The sequence below is a fragment of the Ochotona princeps genome, chromosome 33 (assembly GCF_030435755.1).
Source record: "Ochotona princeps isolate mOchPri1 chromosome 33, mOchPri1.hap1, whole genome shotgun sequence".
NCBI classification, from domain to species: Eukaryota; Metazoa; Chordata; class Mammalia; order Lagomorpha; family Ochotonidae; genus Ochotona; species Ochotona princeps.
This window is the reverse complement of record NC_080864.1, coordinates 3850347-3866777: the sequence shown is the minus strand read 5'-3', so window position 1 is coordinate 3866777 and position 16431 is coordinate 3850347. Positions and strand designations below refer to the sequence as shown.

The following is a 16431-nucleotide window of genomic DNA, read 5'->3' as shown; positions in this document are numbered from 1 at the left end:
CACCACCGGGTGGCGGCGGAGGGTGGGAAGAGGGACTGCCCCTTAGGAAGGCCTGCAACTGGTGTCTCCGTGGCTGTAGCCTCCCCGGGGAGCGCAGGCCGCATCTCTGGGGGGCAGCTAGCCCATGGGGGCCCTCGGCGTTGGCCGTGTCATTCTCAGTCTCCATTCACACCTCACTCTCCCTCCTATCTCTGTTTCTCTCCCCGACCCCCAGCCCCATCTCTGTACCCGCCCCCCCACGTACACACACAGAGCCACCCCCTGCTCCCCGGCTGGGAAAACCCCCCACCTCAGGTCACTTCCCCATTCAGAAGCCACTTCCCTCCCCTCGGTGCACGTGGTGGTGGTGGCGTGAAACAGTGTCAGGCCGCGGCCCCTCCGCCACCCCTCTGCAGCCACACCCACCAGGCTGTGGCCAGACAGGGTGCTCTGGCTGCTGGACAGTCCCCACTCAGCTCCTGGGTGGGCTCCGCGACCACGGCCATGGCCTCCCGGCTCTTCCTGGCCCTCGCCTTCTGGGCTGGCTGCTTGTCCTGCCTGGCAGTGAGAGGTATGTGGGGGTCCTTGGGTAAGGCTTAGTGGAGGAAGCCAGACACTGGGGGGACAGTACCAAGCCCTGCTCCTGCCTCGGGCTGTGCTGGCTCAGGAGGGGGCTGGTCACGCCGGCTGTGTACTCCCTGGTGGGACATGGCTCCCAGCTCTTGTACACACGGGAAAGCTGAGGCAGAGCGGGTCCTTGACCCCCAACGCTGCCCCGTGGGGGGACACCCTAGACCTGAAAATGAATCAGAAAAAAATATATATCGGTTCTGACCCAACCGGTTCTCTAAGTAACACGGGGCCACCCCTGTGCTGTCACGCCTGTGCACGTGTTCATGTTGTCAGCTTGAGTGACTGTCCGGTGTTGTCGGGTGGGTGTGACTGAGCGATGGGGCTGGTGACTTTGTTTCCATGTTGGCTCAGTCTCCAAGCCTTCAGGAGGCACCTGCCGTGTACCAGGCAAGGCCATAAGGGCTGAGCAGATGGACTTGGCTGCCTTTCTCTCCTCGCAGCTCCCACGCAGCCCAGCGTGTGGTGCCGAGCATCGAGGTACCCGGTGGCTGTGGACTGCTCCTGGGATCTGCCGCCAGCTTCCGACTCTGCCGGGACCACATCCTTCGTGGCCACGTACAGGTCAGAGAGGCTGCGTGGGGTTCTGCTGAGGGGGCGAGAGGATGCTGGGGAAGGTGGGGCTACCCCGGGAGGCCTCAACACCAGTCCTGTAGGTCCTGGAAAGGCCAGTAGGAATGTAGTGCTGGGATGCGCAGATGGGCTGCACCTCCAAATTTATTGATTTAGAAAGTCAAGAGAGAGAACTTCCATTGGCTGGGTCCCTCCCCAGATGCCAGCAGTAGCCGGGACTCGGCCAGGCGGAAGCCGGGAGCTCCATCCAGGTCTCTCGTGGAGGTACTGGGGCTCCCAGGGTGCACAGGACCAGGGAGTTGGGTCCAAAGAGGAGTTGGGAACTCAGCACTCCAACCCTGCCCTGTCTCCACCCCTGGTTTTTCTTATAGATGTAAAAGCTCAGATTCTAAAATGTGGGCAGAAATAGAGCCCTGTAAAGATTCCAGAAAGTTCTCCCAGACAGACATAGAAAGGGTTCCTGAGTCTCAAAAAAACTGAGAAGCCTGAAACCTGGGGTCTGGCTCATGTCAGACCCCAGAACAGCCAAAGAGAGACCTTGGTGGAAGCTTCTAGAAGCCCCACATCCTCCTCACGGGGCATCCTATCCTTGGCCTCGCACTGGCTGGGGCTGCTAGCAACATGAGCCCCGACTGAGGACCCCAACCTTCACTGCACCCCCACCTCCTGTGTCCCTCCAGGCTGGGCGTGGCTGCGCACGGTGAGAGCCAGCCCTGCCTGCAGGCGGTGCCCAAGGCCACGGGCTGCACGATCCCAGAGCCCCTGCTCTTCTCCACGGTCCCCTACGTGCTCAACGTCACAGCCACGCCTGCCAGTGGCGGGGGTGGCAACAGCACCTTCACTCTCTTCGTGGTTGAGAACATTAGTGAGTGTGGGTGTGCGTGGGGCCCCCGCCCAGGCACATACGCCCTCCCCGTCCTGCGCCCACAGCCATCAATGTGCACATGGTGAATGACTGCTTTTTGCTCATGATTGCCGAGCTGAAGCCAGGAGCCTGGAGCTCCATCTGGGATCTCCCACGAGGGTGGCAGGGTCCCCAGACATTGGGCCATCCTTCACTGCTTTCCCACCTGCAGTAGCAGGGAGCTGGATGGGAAGTGGAGCAGTCGGGGCTTGAACTGGTGTATTCCTCTATTGGGGGGTGCCGGCACCACAGGCAGTGGCTTAGCCTGCGGCACCACAGCCACAGCCCCAGAGAGCAACGTGGGGACAGGAAGGGGACACCTGGTTGCCACAAGCTGGACTGCTGGCTCCCGGGGACCAGGCTTCTCATTGGCTTGATGGAATGTTCTGGAAGTACAGGTGATGGCCATGCCACACATCTGTGCTGTTGGGGGGGGAGGAGGAAGCTTGGTGCATCCTGTCTCAAAGTGTGTATGTGGGGGGGTTCTTCCCCCCCCCCCGCCTCGCAATTAGACCGCCACCCCCCTCCGTAGCCACTGGCTTAACAAATGAATGAGCAGATGAATGAGTGAAGGAGCCTCTGACCCCTGCTCTTGGTCACCAGTCAAACCGGACCCGCCTGAGGAGGTGCGCCTGAGCCCCCTCCCGGGGCAGCGGCTGCACGTGCAATGGGCACCCCCACGCTCCTGGCCCTTCCCGGACATCTTCCTGCTCAAGTACTGGGTCCGCTACCGGCGCCCAGGGGGCGCGCGCTTCCGCCAGGTGAGGAGGGGGGACAGGTGTGCGCCCTGACGCCACTGCTATGGGGTAAACACAGGGTGGTTGGCAGCATGCCCAACTTGAGGCTGCCTTGGTCGCATCTGCAGGTGGAGAATCCCTGGGGAGGGGACCCAGCTCCTGGAGAGGGACAGGTGTGGGAGGGGGTCAGCAGGGCCGATGTGGGAGGCCGATGCCCAGTCACCCTCCTCGCTGACCAGCCCTTTCTCTGCCTGCCACAGGTGGGACCCATCGAGGCCACATCCGTCACCCTTCGGGCTGTGCGGCCCCATGCCAGGTACCACGTGCAGGTGGCCGCCCAGGACCTCACCGACTACGGGGAAGCTAGCGACTGGAGCCTGCTGGTCACTGGACCCTGACTCCCTCCCCGGGGCCTGGACACTAAGAGTGCAGCTACTGGGCGCCCCTGGATGGCAGCCACCCCGTCTGCAGAATGGAGGGACGCACCCTCTCCTTGGGGTGGGGGGCAGGGCCCTACTTTGCACACTGTGAATGTTTTTAGGAAACACTCCTTGTCCTTGGAATAAAGACTCGCTCCTTTCCGAGTCCTTCTGGTTCTATCTCTGTGTCCTCCGGTCACGCGTGGTAAACCAGGCCGCTCCCCCAACCTAGAGTCCTGGGGTTCAGCCCTTGCAAGTCCAATCTGGGCCTGCGCCTGGGACCGAACCCCACAAAGCCTACGGGGCTGCAGACAGAAATGCTGGGCGGATTTGGGGGACCTGATGAGACACGCACCGTGGGGTCTGGGGGTGCAGGGTGCTGCCCGGTGGGGACCCCCACACTCCATGCGGGCACAGGAACGGCGAGGGAGGTCCCAGAGTCCCGGGTCCAGGGCCGGAGTCGGCTCCCAGCATGTGCTGGGCGACCAGGGAGCACGGGCGGCCGAGAGCCCCGCGGGGAGCGGCCACCGCCGGGCCCCCCGATGGCGCCCCCTCATAGAATGGGGTGCCCTCGGAACCTTTCATCCACGCTGCTGTGAGTCCCGTAGCCGGAGCGCACACCCACACGGACTCGGGGAGGCTCCTTAGGCGTCAAGAGCAGCCAATGAGCAAGGTCAGAATTCGAGTCGTGGCCAATAAGAGCGGCCGGCGGAAGTGACGTTGCCGGAAGTCGCGGAGAAGCCCCTCTTGTATCCTCAAATCTCACCCGGTGGCGTCGCGCTAGGGAGACGCGCGGGAAGACAAGATGTCGGAGCGGAAAGTTTTAAACGTAAGGGACGAATGACGGGCACGGGGCGCCGGGGTCTGCCCGGAACGGACGGTGCCGGGAGAGGCGGGACTGCTTCCCGGAAGGCGGGGCTCCCCGAACTGCTCTCCGGGACTCCCCGAGGGGCGGGCTTCCGGGGTGGGCGTGTTCAGCTTGCTGGATGGGGCGGAGCTTAGGATGTGCACCCAATCGTCTTGCTTGATTGACAGGCATTTGTCCAATCGCTTTCCTGTGGGCGGGGCTTTCTGGACCACGGCCCCATCTGCTGTGGGAATGTCACGTGAGGGGCGGTGCTCTGTGGGAACTCTGTCCATTTCTCCGCCCACTGGGGAGAATTAGCCAATGGCGTGCCTTCTTTATTGCTGAGTTCTGGGGAGCTTGGGGCTAAGTGGGGTTCCGGTGTTCCCCTCTGTTCCTCCTGGCTGCCCGAGAGCTGTGTCCTCACAGCAGGCCCAGATCCCCCCAGGATGACCTGGGGACCGTGCCTCCTGGCTTTCTAGAATCTTTGTAGAGGGTCTGGGAGCAGAGGGTGTGCTAAGCGGGTGGGGCGGTGAGGGCTGTGTTTTGCCCGGTGCCTAGGTGGGTGCACACTAAGAGGGATCTCCTGCCCTCCCTGTCACCCACACTCGCCCCTTGCACAGCCTAGGACCCCTTGCTAAGGGCCCCACTGTCAGGTTTTACCGTCAGTTGGGGGTCTGGAGTCTCTGCTCTTGGGAGGCACAGAGGCCCATCATTCCGGCCCCCTGCAAACCCTGCTTCTCTCCGCATCTCCCACGTACAGTCACCAAGTACCTCCATGATGGTCACTGACCACGGCCATGGAGTCAGCCAGCATGGCATGCAGAGGTCCGGGACTTCTTCCTTTTCATCCCAGGAGTCGAGTCTGGGGGTCCCCTGGCCCCCTTCCCCAATCAGGGCCTTGTTCCTGCCCCCCTCCCAGCAGCCCCCTGGATGTCTGTCCCGCTTCTCTCCCACAGAAATACTACCCGCCCGACTTCGACCCATCTAAGATCCCCAAACTCAAGCTCCCCAAAGACCGTCAGTATGTGGTGCGGCTCATGGCGCCTTTCAACATGCGGTGAGCGCCCCGAGCAGGGCCTGCATGCAGCTGGCCAGTCCCCTTCCCCCTCTGAGGGAGGGGGGGAGCGGGGACCAGAGGCCCCTGAGGTGCAGGGGTACAGGGATGAAGGCTGGGAGGGCTGAGGGGGTCAGAGGAACAGGGGCCCTAGGGGGCATGAGTGGGGGAGAGCAAGTGGGGTACCTCCCTGTGAGAAGGGAGCCGAGCCGCGGGTGCCGCCTGCAGGTGTAAGACGTGCGGGGAGTACATCTACAAGGGCAAGAAGTTCAACGCCCGCAAGGAGACGGTGCAGAACGAGGCCTACCTGGGGCTGCCTATTTTCCGCTTCTACATCAAGTGCACGCGCTGCCTAGCCGAGATCACCTTCAAGGTGTGGGGGGGGTGCAGGGGCGGCAAGGAGGGGCGCCCCCCACTCCTCCTGTGCTGAAGTCTGAGGTCATCCTGCGGCCCCCTCTCCTCCCCCGCAGACAGACCCTGAGAACACAGACTACACCATGGAGCACGGCGCCACGCGCAACTTCCAGGCCGAGAAGCTGCTGGAGGAGGAGGAGAAACGGGTGCAGAAGGAGCGGGAAGACGAGGAGCTCAACAACCCAATGAAGGTGCGAGGGCTGCCCCCAGCAAGGCTGCTCCCCAAGCCTGCCCTGCCCTGCGGCTGCGGCTCTGGAAGATTCCAGGGCCCCACAGTTAGGTGCAATGGGTGAGGGTGAGGGTCTTGGGTTTCTGCTCTCAGAGGCCACGCCCCAGGACAGAAGGCTCCTCCTCCAGTGCCAAAGGCCCCGCCCCCAGCAAGGAGGCTCCTCCCCTGCCTGACAGGCCCCGCCCCCAGCCCTGCCAGCTTCTGAACCGTCTCGAGCCTCAGTTTCTCCCCTGTTGCCACGCGCACACACAGACTGCCTGTCCACCTCCCTCCTGGTGGCCTGTCCCTCGTGGGGTTGAGTGCCCACCCACCCACGGTGACCCTGCACCGTGCCCGTGGGGACTCCGCCCCTGGCCCTGCAGGTCCTGGAGAACCGCACCAAGGACTCCAAGCTGGAGATGCAGGCCCTGGAGAACCTGCAAGACCTGCAGGACCTCAACCAGCGCCAGGCCTGCGTGGACTTCGAGGCCATGCTGCGCCAGCACCGGCTCTCGGAGGAGGAGCGGCGCCTGCAGGAACAGGAGGAGGACGCGCGGGAGACAGCGTGAGTCCGGGCCTGAGACCCCAGGCCCCAACCCTGCCTGTGCCCGAGGCCCCGCCCTGACTGAGGCCCCGCCCACTGCCCTGCAGCCACACCCCTGGCCCAGCGCCCCCCACTGCCCCACTAGCCTCCCCGCCCTGGTATGACAGAGCCCGGGGGGCTGCAACGGCCACATCCCCCAGGGCAGATGTTGTCAGTGCCCCAGGATTTTAGTGGGGGGACGGGCCATAGTGCTTGACCAGGTCCCAGACTGCAGGGAAAGACCACATGGTCAGTGCCAGCAGCTGAGGTCCTGGATGGGTGCGGCGGGCTCCCCCAGCCCGCGTTTCCGTGCACCTGCCTGCTGCCGGCCTCACCCCCTCCCGTGCCCAAGCCTGTGCTCCTGGCCCCACTTTGTGCGTCTCTGGCGTCCAGCCATGAGCCTGTGGCTGGGTGCACATGAGCCATGCCCTCGCTCCCCGAGTCCCGCCTTCTCTCCCCAGGGCCCTTCTGGAGGAGGCTCAGAGGCGGCGGCTGTTGGAGGACTCAGACTCCGAGGAGGACACCGCCCCAACTCCGGCTCCGGCCAGGCCGGCCCTCAGGCCCAACCCCACGGCCATCCTGGAGGAGGTGACACGGGGGACCCAGCTGTCGGTGTGAGCTCGTGTGCGGGACAGGGAGTGAGCTCCCGGCTGGCCACTGGCTCAGGCCCCGTTAGTCCTAAAGCTGTGAGAGGGTTCCCTTGGGGTTAGGTGGGAACACAGGGCAGGGCTGCCTCTGCTTCCCCCAGCTGCATGCTAGGGCAGTGTGGGATGTGGCATGGAAGTTCCGATCCCAGAGTTGCAAGGAGCCCCGAGGGGGCGGGAAGGCGGGGGGCGCGATGCCCCCCACCCTGCAGCCGCTGACATCATCCAGGAGGCCAGCCCGGGATTGGGGAGGCCCTATCCGAGATGGAGGAGCCACCCGTGTGCCCCTCCACCCCCGCAGGCTAAAAGGAAGGCAGACGGCCTGGGGGGCCGTGGGCGCAGGTCCCAACTGGCCGGCTTGGTGCTGGTGAAGAAGGCCAAGGTGGACACGGCTGGCCAGGCCGCCTCCAGCCCAGGTGAGCGTGGTGCCGCCAGTGGCCGCGAGGGGGCAGCAGCGTGCAGGCTGGGCCGAGTAGGACAGTAGGGGAGGGCGTCCTGGCCCGGCCCAGGGGGTCACTCTTACATTTCTGGTTCCAAAAGGAGCAAAGGCTTCAGAACCCGGATCCCGGGAGGCGGCGCCAAGTCCAGGTAAGGTCCCACAGCCACTCCCTTCCTCTGCACCCAGACGCAGGGGTGCCTCGAGCGTGGGGGTGTCAAGGATCTGGGGGTACCCCTGGGGGCAGGTGTGGCCTCCCTGGGCCAGGGGCTCGCACCTTGCAGGCTGAGGTTCCCGGCCTATGAACCAGGGCCTTGGCAGGACCAGCCGTGGCCATTCGTCAGGTGGATGGGTGCCCAGAATGCGGGGGGGGGGGGAGCGTCTTCCGGAAGTAGAGCCATGGAGTTGGAGTCTACACCTGCCAGGGGGGCGCTGGCTGCCAGCTGCAAGAGCCAACATGGGGCCTCTCCCCCAAGGCAACGGGAAGACCGCAGAGCTCGCAGCATCTGTACCCGCACCCGGCGGCCGCACCTCCTCCCTGAGCCTGCTGGGCGCCTACACGGACAGCGAGGACAGCAGCTGAGCCTTGTCTGGGTCCAGCCTCCGTGAGGGTCTGGGCACAGGCAGGGGCTCTGTAGACACAAACCTTTTCCCTCTCCTGGTTAGCGCCACCCTGGCCCTGCATAGAACTTTCTGGAATCAATCAAAGGAACAGGCCCAAGGCGGTAGCCCTAGGGACCAACTGCTGGGCAGGTTGAGCCTCCCCGAGCCCTACCCAGGGGAGGGGAATGCGGGCAGGGGTCCAGGGTCAAGCAAGGGTGCTCCCGGAAGTGGCCGCAGCACCGCCTTCAGCCTGTCTGGGACCGGCAGGGTCAGACTGCGGATCTGCAGTGGGCCCGCCCCTCCTTAGGCTCCCCGTGGAGAGCGGCACCTGGCCTAGGTGTACGCGCAGCCCCAAGCCTGGGATGCCATTCCTGCCCGGGTTCCTGCTGGCCCAGCCCCAGGCACCTGGGGCATGAAGGGTATGGACCAGCAAGGCCGCATTCTCTTTCTGTCCCTACCTCTCAAAAAAAAAAAAAAAATGCATTTCATGTCTTCAAGCATTTTGAATGTTTTGGGGCTCGGTGCAGTAGCTCAGAGGGTAAGTCCTCAACTTGGCACGCACCGGGATCCCATAAGGGCATTGGCTCGTGTCCCGGCTGCTCCACTTCCCATCCAGCTCCCTGCCTGTGGCCTGGGAAAGCAGTGGAGGACGGCCCAAGGATTTGGGACCCTGAACCCACGTGGGAGACCAGGAAAGAAGCTCCTGGCTTCGGATCAACTCAGCTCTGGTCTTTGGGAAGTGAACCAGTGGATGGAAGATCTTTGTCTCTCTATAATCTGATCTGCCTTGGCAATGAAAATAAATAAGTCTTTAAAAAAATGTTTACACCCAATTAAAGATCTCTGTTCCCCTTTCCATGGACTTACAAGTATTCTTGTGTCCAGGTGATAAGCTAAGCCGGAATTCCACAGGTGAATTACGCGAGTGTAAACTCTTTGTGACGCTTAAATCTGGCAACACCAGTTACAACATCAGTATTAACTATATTTAGCATACTAACTTTCAAAAAAAAAAAAAGCATTGTTGATTTGGAAGAATGATAACGGAGAGACAAACAGGCCTTCCTTCTTCTCGCTCAGATGGAGGCAACAGCCAAGACTGGGTGCAGCTGGGCGCTGGGAGCTCCACCCGGTCTCCCACGTAGGTGCGGGGACCCAAGGACCTGAACCGTGCCCTGCTGCCCGCCAGGGTGTGCCCCAGCAGGAAGCTGGACCACGAGTGGAGCTGCGGGTCTGGCACCTGTTTTGCAACATAGGGCACCCGTGGCATGGCGGAGGCCTCCTATGATCCAGCCTGGGTACCACCTGCATCCAGGACCTGCCGCCACACCTGGGCCGGCCAGCGGCCATCCCCAGGTCCCCTCCTGTGTGCCTGGGGCAGGTGCCTGGTGGGTGATAGTCTCCACCCCCACCCCCACTCCCAGTCCCCCTGGCAGGTGCTCACCAAGGGCAGGGAGCTGACTATGCAATACGTCACCCTACTGGCAGATGACCGCAAACACAGGGGTTGCTGCGTCCCCAGCCCTCCGGCTCCCTTCTAGGGGTTCCTGGAGCTGAGCGAGGGAGGAGAGGAGGGCACCCCCATCGCCCCTCCTGCAGCAAAACAGCCACACTGCCCACCTCAGGAGCGAGGCGAGGTGCTCACCTGGCCCTGCAGCTTTCAAGATTTCTGTGGGATTTCCTCTGTCAGCCCCCTGCGGTGGCGGCCGAGCAGGGCTGTGCGGGTTGGGGGATAGGAGGTTGCCAGAACCTCCCGCCTGCCTGCTGGCACCCCCACTGCTGCCCAGCAGACCTCCCCCCCCCCCCCCCCCCCCGTTCCCCTAACTTGCTCCTGCTCCTCTCCCAGATGTGGGGACCGCCTAAGGGGTGGGATCTGGGCATATGACTGTCCTGGGACCCCAGCCTGCCTCACGCTGAGAGCCTTGACAAGTCCTCTCATCAGACTAGGGGTCTGGGGTTGGGGAGCTGGCACCAGGGCTCCCCCAAGCAACTGCTTCCTGAAGAGCTCCAGTTGAGCTCCTACTGTGGGCTGTGGTCGAGGACCACAGAAGGGAGACATGGAAGCCACACGGAGTGCCCCCCACCCTCGGCTGAAAACCTGGAGGGACAGGAAGGGGCTGTTCGGTCACCGGGGACTTGGGGGTGGAGATGAGACAGGCCTGAATCAGGTGGCCTCATGGTAGGACCCTCAGTGCGTCCACTCTCCCCATCGTGTCCCTGGGGTTGGTCCTGTCCCGACACCAGCCACCACCAACGTCAGGGCCCCAGGGAAGCAGAGCCCCAGCCAGACCACCACCTGTCAGATCCCCGACCCCAGGAGCTGCCCGCTCCGCAGTACCAGTCGGAGACCTCCTAGGCCAGCAGAAAGCACCTGCCCCTTCCGCCCCTGGTCACCATGTGCGGGTTCAAGGTCACCGCCGCCCGACCCTTCTTCTCCACTGAGTGGGGAGTCAGCTGCTGCGCAGCCGCAGCCAGCCCCTAATTACCATTCCGACCACAGCTCCGGGAGGAGGAGGTGGCTTTCAAATATTTATACCGCACGCGCCACGGCTTGACCCACACCGGGTGATCTGTCGACAGCTAGGCCCCCAGAGCAGCTGACAGAAAACGGGACAATTACCCGCGTGCCCCCGGGGGATGTCCCTGGGGACACCCCTGCGTGAGAGGGGGAGGCTGGGGGTGCCCGTGATTGTGGGCGGGCAGGCGGGTAGGGAGGGCTGAGCGCAACAGGTGCACCCAGGGGGTGAGGATGGAGGAGTTGGGGACCCCCCCCACCAACGCTTCCACCAGGAAGCCTGCTTCTCCCAAGCCAAGCACCACCCCCCCAGTTCTGGTGCCTCGGGTTTTCCGCTCAATAGAGTGAGGGGAGGTGGCACCCCCTGAACCTGCCTGGGTGATCCTGTACCCCTGCCTGGATGAGGGGAGCGCTGGAGAGGGTGCTCCTGGGTCCCAGCATTCTTACTTGCACCACCCCCCCACACACACACACACACAAACACACTTCTCAGGGAACCAGGCAAAGGAAAATGGCCTTCCCCTGGCACTGGCCAGGAGTTCCCCACCCCCCACTCCGCGCAGCCTTATCCCTCCCGCGTGCAGCTGGACACAGGCAGGACCCCCCCCCCCGCCCACCCCCATAAAAAACACAAAAGGACAGACGCCCAGAGCCTGATAGCATCTCCAGCAGGGGCCAGCTGCCCGCCCCGCCTCCACCCCGGGGACCAGGACAGGGACAGAGTGGAGGAGGGGCGGCCGGTCCCCCTGCCTCGGGGTGGGGGTGGGCGTTGCTGCGGGATGCCAGATTTGTCCTCTCCATTTGCACACGGGTCCGTTCAGCCGCTGGACTCCGGGGTTCCATCGCCCCCTCTGCTGGTCAGTCTCACCCCTTCTCTCGGTCAAGTCCAGCTCGTTCCTCCCCGCCTCCCCTCCCCTCCCCGAGCGCCCATTTCCCAGCCCCTTTCCCCCCTCCCCTCCCGGGTGCTCCAGCCGCTCCAGTCCCGGCCATCCCGCCTCGCGCTGCGCGCTCACTTGGCGCCCTCCGCTAGCATCCTCCGGCTCGGCGTCCGGTCCGCCCCTCGGTGGGCAGGGCTCCCCCCTCACCCTTGGAACAGCTGAAGGTCTCGGTCACCTCCGAGGGGCGCGCGGGGGAGGGGAGGGCGAGGGGAGTGCGCCGCAGAGGAGGGGGGCGGTGGGGAGCGCCATGGCTGGCGGGAACCCAGGACCGCCTGCGCGCCCCCTCCCCAAAGTGCCCCCTCCGGGATGCACTCCGACTACACCGCCAGAGAGCGAATAGGGACATTGGACAAGGGTTTGTATTACCCTTTGTGCCGGCGTCAGGGACCGTATCCAGGCTGCCGGTCTGGGGGTCACGGGTTGAGGGGGGCTCCCCAAGGCACGGAAAACAGCGCCACAAAGGATGCGCGCCGCCAGGGTCTCCCGCGCCCCAACTTTGAGCATCGCACCCCGCGCCCTGGCGGGGGTGGGGACCCCGATGGCAGCGCTGAGGACCTAGGGGTCCCGGCTAGAGCGTGATGGGCGGGGTGGGGGGCGGCCTCAGCCGGCACTGCCCCCTTTCCCACCACCCCTTAAAATCGCCAAACTCCGAGGTGGCGCGAGGCCGAGGCGCGCACGGGGACCGCTCTCTGCCCGCGGCAAGTCCTCGCGCTTCGGCAGGTGCCCGGTGTCGCAGCCCCGCGCCGTGAGCTTGCTCTCATGCGCCCTTGTCACCTGCGTCCTCTCCCGCTATCATCTTCCTCTTCCTCCCAGAAGCGTGCACCTGACCCTTCTTCCCCTTCTCCCCCCCTCCCACCGCCCACCAGAACACAGCATGCGGTTTTCTCTCTGGCAGCGGCCCTGGCCCCTTTTGGGGTGACGGCGCGCACTGCCCAATGGCCAAGTGGCTCCGGGACTACCTGAGCTTGGGGGGCCGGCGGCCCCCTCCGCAGCCGCCCACCCCGGACTACACGGAGAGCGACATCCTGAGGGCTTACCGTGAGCAGAAGGACCTGGACTTTGAGGACCCCTATGAGGACGCCGACAGCCGCGCGGAACCCGACCCTCCTGGCCCCGGGGACTCCAAGGGCCCAGCCACCGCCAAGTACGACTCCCCCAAGCACCGGTTGATTAAGGTAGAGGCTGCGGACATGGCCAGAGCTAAGGCGTTGCTGGGCAGCCCTGAACAGGAAGAACAGGTGTGTTGTGATGAGAAAGGACAAAGGGAGAGGGATGCACTATGGATCCCAGGTCTTGGGCTGGGGGTGCCTGGTGTTTGTGAGGTCCCAGGGTGGGCTGGAGTCCCCCACTGGCTGCTCCACCACCACTGGCCAGCATCTGCAGTTTTCTGGACCTGCACATCTCTGTTTCTCCCTCTCATGGGCCCCATTTACAGATGTGGAAGTTGAGGTTCATGGAAGGGGATGGCCTTGCCCTTGGTCCCTTGGTCCTAGCTCCTCAGGAAGGGATCCCCTCCTGCCCCCCCCATACATGCTACCAGGTGTTAGGGCTGGAATTCCTGGGGGGTAGGGGTACATCACCTCTGCTTGCCGCCCCCCCCCATGGCTGGAGTGGCTCGGAAGAGCTGAGGAGCTGAGCCCTCAGACCCCAAGTGGGCAGGCAGAGGCTGTGCCATCACCCAGCGGGGCACCCACAGCCAGGCCCATCCCTCCGCCTCCTCTATGCAGCCGGAAGCTGACACAGAGTACTCGGACCCTTTTGACGCACAGCCCCACCTGCCATCTCCAGATGACAGGTACATGGAGCCATACGATGCCCAGCATATAGCAAATGGTGAGTACGTGGCGTGTTGGGAGGACAGTGATGGGGGGGTCCCACAGAGGGAAGGATTGGGATGTGGGAGGTCATGATGTCTTTATGGCCTGTTCGTCCCCCCGCCCCAAGATGTGCCCAGCCGAATGGTGCAGTTGTACGACACCCCCTACGAAGAGCAGGACCAAGAGGCACCAGCAGCAACGACGGTGGCCGGGGATGGGCCTGGTTTGGAGCAGAAACCACCACAGCAGAGCCGACTGCCCCCGGAGGACGAGCGGCCAGCGGACGAGTACGACCAGCCCTGGGAGTGGAAGAGGGAACACATTTCCCGGGCCTTTGCAGGTACATCTGCGGACCCCTCCCGTCACCCTCTTGCTCTGGGCAACTGGCTAATTCCTGTTCAAGTGTGAATGACAGAACCAGAAAATCTCACAGAAGACCCTGCATGAAACACGCCCTGTGGGGCGTGGGGTGCAGTGTTAGGCTTCAGCTATATGTGTGGGGAGGCACTTGTGTAGTTTTCGAATTTGGCTGGGAGGGACAGAACCCCAGCGTGGAGTTCACCAGTTAGGGACCCCCAATAGCAAACTTTCAATCCACCCCCTTGGAGCCATGGCCCCCCCAACTGTCTGACTGGGGGCTCCTGGCTCTGCCATGCCGCTTTGGGGCCCACACTCCTTTCTGTCCAGCTAACTTAACCTGCTTCACCTCCTCCAGGAAGTTGGCAGCAGCCACACCACCTTCCTACAGGACTTCCATTGGCTGGTTTCTGCCAGGGTCCCCCAGTTAAAGCTTCCCAACCGCCCCCGATTGAACCCTTCCCTGACTGACCCCTCCACCTCCAGTGCAGTTTGACAGTCCGGAATGGGAGCGGACCCCAGGCTCGGCCAAGGAACTGCGGAGACCCCCACCCAGAAGCCCCCAGCCCGCAGAGCGCGTGGATCCCGCCGTGCCCCTGGAGAAGCAGCCGTGAGTGGGGAAGCCAGCGGGAGCCTGGGGAGCATTCGGTCGCTTTGTCCATTTCTCCCGCTGCTCTGGGAGGGCCAGCAGCTCGTGGGGGTGAAGTAGAGGGAATGAAGTCACCTGGGACCCAAGCAGAGGGAGGCGAGGAGGAGGAGCAGGGACAGGCTGGAGGATATGGGGGGCGGACAGGGGGCCTGGCTGCCTCCCCAGGAAAGCTCAGCTCCACCCACTCCCAAGCTCTCCTTGAGAAACCCCAGATGTCACAGCTCTTGCACCTGCTTCTGCCCTGCCGTGAGAGGGGGTGCGGCTTCCCGCATCACCTGCCTCACCCCGCAGGTGGTTTCATGGCCCCCTGAGCCGGGCGGATGCCGAGAACCGCCTGTCCCTGTGCAAGGAAGGCAGCTACCTGGTGCGGCTCAGCGAGACCAGCCCCCAGGACTGCTCCCTGTCGCTCAGGTACGGGGTCTTCAAGGGGCAGGGACGGGGCCTCGGGCAGGTGTATTTAGGGGGGCCTCAAGTCCCTGGGGTGGGGGTGAGAGGCTTCATGGGTGGGGCCAAGGTGGACCAGCTGGTAGAGAGTTTGGGGGTATTTAAGTTCCCGGGGTGGGGGGTCGTTCAGGGCAACCCCTCCACCCCCCGCCCTCAGGAGCAGCCAGGGTTTCCTCCACCTAAAGTTCGCTCGGACCCGCGACAACCAGTTCGTGCTGGGCCAGCACAGCGGCGCCTTCGCCAGCGTCCCGGAACTGGTGCTGCGGTTCAGCTCACGCCCGCTGCCCGTGCAGGGTGCCGAGCACCTGGCCCTGCTGTACCCGGTGGTCACGCAGGCCCCTTGACCCGTGGAGCTCCAACCTGCACCCTGCCCCCGAAGGGAGGGGTCCTGCGGCATTGCAGAATAAACACGTCACTGTCCACTTCGTGTCCTATCTGGGCTGCCAGGGGTCATGTGCCCATCTGGGCAGTGGTCCCAGAGTGTCCTGAAGGGCACTGTAGAAGCGCCTGCCTCTTGGACAGTGGGTGGGGGGCACTGAGCAAGACCCTAGCAGGGAGAGGAGGGTCGGGGGACGGCAGGTCTTAGTTTTGGGAAGGCGGTGCATGGCTCCGGACCTGGACCTCAAGCAGAATTAGAAGCCTGCTAAGATGGAGCCGGGGGCCCAGGGCTGGGCTCTTGGGGACGGCCCCACCCCACCCCCTCCACCCAGCTATGCTGCATCTGTCCCCATGGCAACAGCAGCCGTGGGGGAGGGGAGCCAGGCCAGTTGATGTCACTGTGAGGTGGCAGCCCAACCAGGCAGGAAACCTGATAAAGGCCATGAGGTGCCCATCACTGCCCCACACCACCTCCAGGCACTGCTGAGGAGTCAGGGAGGCCACATCAGGGGGTGTTGGGGTCCCAGGCGACCTTTCAGACCTCTGCCTTCCCCCCACCTCCCCCACAACTGTGCTGACATCACAGGCCTGTACTGCTGGCCTGGGACTGTGGGAAGCAGCGCGCAGCTGGGTGCCCTGAGAGTCTGACTACCTTCCTGCCTTCACCAAGACCCTTCTGGGCTGGGCTATGAAGTGGGGCCTGCGTCTGGGGCCAGGGGACAGAGGTTGAGGTCACCCTGCTGCCTGGCCGTCCCTGCTTGGGGTGGCAGCTGGTTAACAAAGCCGCAGCAATGCTTGCCTGTGGCACACGGGGGCGCTCTGAGCACAACGACTCCGTCCTCCTCACTCGGAGCGCCCACCTGCATCCTTGGGGCAGTGGCACCCCTGCTCCCCCGCCATCCAGCAGCAGCAGTGGGGAAAGGGGCACAGACAGCGGGGCGAGCTGGGGGTCCCGTTTGGGAGGACACCATGTGCACAGGGGCAAAATCTAGATCTTCAAGAAGGGGGAAGGAATGGGCCAGGCTGAAGCCAGGAGTTTCTTCTGGGTCTCCCACGCAGGCGCAGGGTCCCAAGGCTTTGGGCCGTCCTCCACTGCTTTCCCAGGCCACAAACAGGGAGCTGGATGGGAAGCAGGGCTGCTGGGACTTGAACTGGCACCCATGTGAAATGCGGGTGCTGCAACAGGCAGCTGCTTCATTTGCTAAGACAAAGCGCGAGACCCCAGGGCACAGACAAGTTGGGCTACTTGCTTGAGGTCACACAGCAAGCAAGTAAAAGGCTGAGTGGGTGTGTGTGGGGTGT

General features: G+C 63.8%; 4 protein-coding genes across 4 annotated transcripts in view; 3 read left to right on the top strand and 1 right to left on the bottom strand.

Annotated features, from left to right (window-relative positions):
* MAP2K2 (mitogen-activated protein kinase kinase 2) overlaps positions 1-8038 on the bottom strand; it is a 57793-nt gene extending 49755 nt beyond the window's left edge. Inside the window, exon 1 of the mRNA XM_058658108.1 lies at positions 8035-8038. The gene's annotated coding sequence lies outside the window, so the exon portion shown is untranslated. The remainder of the gene's footprint in view (positions 1-8034) is intronic.
* EBI3 (Epstein-Barr virus induced 3) lies at positions 395-3389 on the top strand. The gene is made up of 5 exons (XM_004595901.2): positions 395-550; positions 1053-1173; positions 1863-2047; positions 2690-2847; positions 3084-3389. Exons 1-5 carry the CDS (start codon positions 484-486, stop codon positions 3219-3221), a joined length of 669 nt encoding a protein of 222 aa, XP_004595958.1. The 5' UTR covers positions 395-483; the 3' UTR covers positions 3222-3389.
* YJU2 (YJU2 splicing factor homolog) lies at positions 3985-7783 on the top strand. Its single transcript, XM_058658112.1, has 8 exons — positions 3985-4071; positions 5046-5146; positions 5372-5516; positions 5614-5748; positions 6149-6330; positions 6810-6936; positions 7294-7408; positions 7533-7783. The coding sequence occupies exons 1-8, from the start codon at positions 4048-4050 to the stop codon at positions 7715-7717; spliced, it is 1014 nt and encodes a 337-aa protein (XP_058514095.1). The 5' UTR covers positions 3985-4047; the 3' UTR covers positions 7718-7783.
* Positions 8039-12383: 4345 nt separating the features above from the next.
* On the top strand, positions 12384-15095 carry SHD (Src homology 2 domain containing transforming protein D). The gene is made up of 6 exons (XM_004595899.2): positions 12384-12722; positions 13212-13317; positions 13429-13641; positions 14145-14268; positions 14599-14718; positions 14909-15095. The coding sequence occupies exons 1-6, from the start codon at positions 12420-12422 to the stop codon at positions 15093-15095; spliced, it is 1053 nt and encodes a 350-aa protein (XP_004595956.2). The 5' UTR covers positions 12384-12419.
* The last annotated feature ends 1336 nt before the right edge of the window (positions 15096-16431 follow it).